This window comes from Arachis duranensis, chromosome 5, assembly GCF_000817695.3.
Source record: "Arachis duranensis cultivar V14167 chromosome 5, aradu.V14167.gnm2.J7QH, whole genome shotgun sequence".
NCBI lineage: Eukaryota > Viridiplantae > Streptophyta > Magnoliopsida > Fabales > Fabaceae > Arachis > Arachis duranensis.
This window is the reverse complement of record NC_029776.3, coordinates 558743-562442: the sequence shown is the minus strand read 5'-3', so window position 1 is coordinate 562442 and position 3700 is coordinate 558743. Positions and strand designations below refer to the sequence as shown.

Sequence of the window (3700 nt, the reverse complement as noted above, 5' to 3'; positions counted from 1 at the left end):
AGTTCCAACACACTCAGAATCTTATTTGTTTCAACATAATTACTACGCCTTTGAAGTGAAATAAATACAAGAATACACTGACATAGATTCAAATGGCACCATCATCACAACCTGAATTTGAGCATCCTAGGAAGGCTTTTGGATGGGCAGCAAGGGATTCTTCTGGAGTTCTCTCCCCTTTCAATTTCTCTAGAAGGTTCACTCCATTGTTTTTCTTAATATAATGAAAATGGACCGGGTGCTGATCATGAATTTTCAAAGTTGCAGGGAAATTGGAGAGAAAGACGTTGCATTAAAAGTGTTGTATTGTGGTATATGCCACACGGACCTGCACATGGTGAAGAACGACTGGGGCAATTCCATCTACCCAATTGTCCCCGGGTATATATGCTTTCTACTTCTTTATGAATTCATTTTTTAAATTAAGTCAGATTTATTTAATTTCAATTCTAATAGTTAGTTACTAAGTCCAAAAGTAAAATTAGTGATTTATATTAAGGTGAAAACTCAGGTGCATTCGACTTCACGTGAAGTTGATAGTTATTCACGTGAAGTTCGTTAGATGAAAATTTAGTCAAATCAGTCAAATCATCTAACTAATTTTAATTATCTATTTGACGTGAAGTTGACTGCACCTGAGTTTCCACGTACTTTGATTCTTGTTGTCTCCTTGCACTTTTGATTCATTTCAAATTTTCAGTATAAGCTAATAATGTGAAAAATCACCTTTAACAGAATTGGTTTTTGAAATAAACAGGCATGAAGTAGTTGGCATAGTGAAAGAGGTGGGAAGCAAAGTACAAAAGTACAAAGTTGGAGACAAAGTGGGTGTGGGATACTTCGTAGAATCTTGTCGCTCCTGCCAAAATTGTATTGACAATCTTGAGAATTACTGTCCCAAAAACATTGTAACACAAGGTGCCAAAAACATCGATGGTACCACCACTTATGGTGGTTACTCTGACTCGATGGTTGTTGATGAACTCTTTGTGATTCGAATTCCTGAAGGGCTACCTCTTGATGCTGCGGCTCCTCTCCTTTGTGCTGGGATTACAGTGTACAGCCCTCTTAAATATTATGGGCTTGATAAGCCTGGTTTGCATGTGGGTGTAGTTGGGCTTGGTGGGCTTGGCCATATGGCAGTGAAGTTTGCCAAAGCCCATGGGGCTAAGGTCACTGTCATTAGTACTTCACCCAACAAAAAGGACGAAGCAATAATTCATTTAGGAGCTGATTCTTTTTTGGTTAGTCATGATCTAGAGCAGATGGAGGTAAAATATAAATCACACTTAATCATTTAATTTTGACTCCTTAACCAGATAAAGTCTTAATTAGAAATAGAGAACAATGAGGAATTAACAATTGTCATTCTATAGGGTGCAAAGGAAAGTTTGGATGGCATCATTGACACAGTTTCTGCTCTTCATTCCATTATACCTCTAATTGGCTTATTAAAGACTCATGGAAAACTTGTTATGGTTGGGGCAGTTTCGAAGCCTCTGGAAGTGCCAGCCTTTCCTTTGATTATGGGTAAGTGTATAAAGAATATCTTCACATGCTATGTCTTAACAATAATATAATGCGTAATTAGAAGTGGAAATGATTATGATGGATAATAGATTTTACAAAAAATGTTATTTGTATATTAAATCAGTGGTGAATATATTTATGTATAAATATATGTGTAGTTTTTTTTTTTTAAAGTTAGGGGTGAGATTCGAACCGTAACCTCTATGTGAGTATGGAAAGACTATGTGTAGTTTAATTTATTTTCAACGTATATTTATATTTTAACATATATTTTATATTAGTGGCTAATTTTGGTGATTGATTTTAGTGCATAAGTAACATAAGATTTTAATATGATATATCTAACTTAGAGTAAGAATTGATAATCAAAAAGATAAAAAGAGAGAAAATTCAGGTAAAAGAGAATTTTATTAACATTCTAACATTATTTTTATATTATAATTTCGTCTAACATTCTTATATATTAGGAAAAAGATTACAATTTTTAAGTCAATAATAATTACTCAACATGTTTCTTATTCCTTAAATTTTTCTTTTGATCTCTTATTAATCTTTGTGAATTCACTATTTTATTCTTATTTATACATATTTGGATACTAAAAAATATTGAAAATTAACATTTTAAATTAGTCATAATTAGCTAACATTTATTTCTTTCTTTAATTTTTATTTTTTACTCTCTTAATCTTTGTCAATTCAATAATGCTAAAGAATCAAGATGGTTCCGTATACTTTTCCTGGTCAATTTACTATTTTATTAACTGATTGTTAGTTAGAAGGCAAAAAAAAAAAAGAGTTAATGATTAGAATAACATTAAAGAAATTAGGGTGGACCAAATGCTAGTGTATGTCAACATAAAAAGGTTTTGAAGTTAACATACAAGTAATTTTCATTATTTTTAGGAAGAAAACTTGTTGCTGGTAGTCTGGTTGGAGGGTTGAAAGAGACACAGGAAATGATTGATTTTGCTGCAAAACATAATGTGAAGCCTGAGATTGAAGTTGTTCCCATGGATTACGTGAACGTTGCAATGGAGCGCCTCGCTAAAGCTGATGTCAAATATCGATTCGTCATTGATGTTGAAAACACACTAAAACCAAGCTCTTGACCTTTTTGCTCCAAAAAAGAATAATGGGTGAATCAATGAAGAATGATTAAAATTACAATAGAGAGTTTCATCTTTATCATGTTTTTCAATTTAATTTCCTTTTTATGTATTTTAAATAAAGTTGATGTTTCTGTAATTTGACATTTCAGTTGTCAACAAAATTTACATCTTATAAATAAATTTAGTATGTGTTTGAAAGCTAAAATAAATATGATTCTTTTTATTTTAACTGTCTCAACATATTTAATTTTTTTATCAGTAATTAGTTATTAATATTTAATATAGTTTCTGAAACTAAATTTTATAGATTATAGTGAAATTTAGATTTGAAAAAATAAAATAATAAAAATTATGAATTTGAAAGACTATTTTTAAAATTCAGTCCTCTTCTACACACTAATACACACAAATTTTATAGTTAGTCACTTTTTATGTATACTTTTTTTTATTAATATTTTTTCACTTTTTAATCCATTATATATATATTAATCTTTTTCACTTCTTAATGTTTTCAATTATTTTAAGGTGGATACTAGAACGAAGACTTTATAATTGTCTTCATATGAAAATATTTTTTTTGACCTTTGGATAACGGATTTGATGGTTAGATTTTGATATTTATAAAAGTGTTATTTTTATTTAAAGTGTAGCTAAATAAATAAATCAAACTTTTAAACAAAACATCTTTATAAAAAGGTGTTTTTATCATCTTCATTTGAGTAATTGCCTTATTTTAATATCAAAAATAAAAAATATAAAAGAAAAGTGTAACCAAAAATATATTGTGTCATAACATTCTTTATTATTTTTTATTTTTTGGTTAACATAACATTCTTTATTACTAATTATTTTTATCTTTATGGGCCTTCTTTTAGTAACACTTTTTTTCTGGTAAACTCTCCAAGGTATCTTTGATAACAGTGTAAAATATGGCTTTATTTGGTAGTTTTTGTGTTGTCCTGGGCTTTTTAGCCCAATCATGTTGGACTTTTAAAAACATTAGTTCCAAAATGTTTATTTACAGTTTACCCAAAAACTAACTCAGACAGAAATAGAGATAC

At 29.6% G+C, this 3700-nt stretch overlaps 1 protein-coding gene across 1 annotated transcript; it reads left to right on the top strand.

The window, feature by feature from the left end:
• LOC107487234 (probable mannitol dehydrogenase 3) lies at positions 1-2877 on the top strand. The gene is made up of 5 exons (XM_016107848.3): positions 1-196; positions 268-381; positions 758-1271; positions 1377-1530; positions 2434-2877. The coding sequence occupies exons 1-5, from the start codon at positions 93-95 to the stop codon at positions 2637-2639; spliced, it is 1092 nt and encodes a 363-aa protein (XP_015963334.1). The 5' UTR covers positions 1-92; the 3' UTR covers positions 2640-2877.
• The last annotated feature ends 823 nt before the right edge of the window (positions 2878-3700 follow it).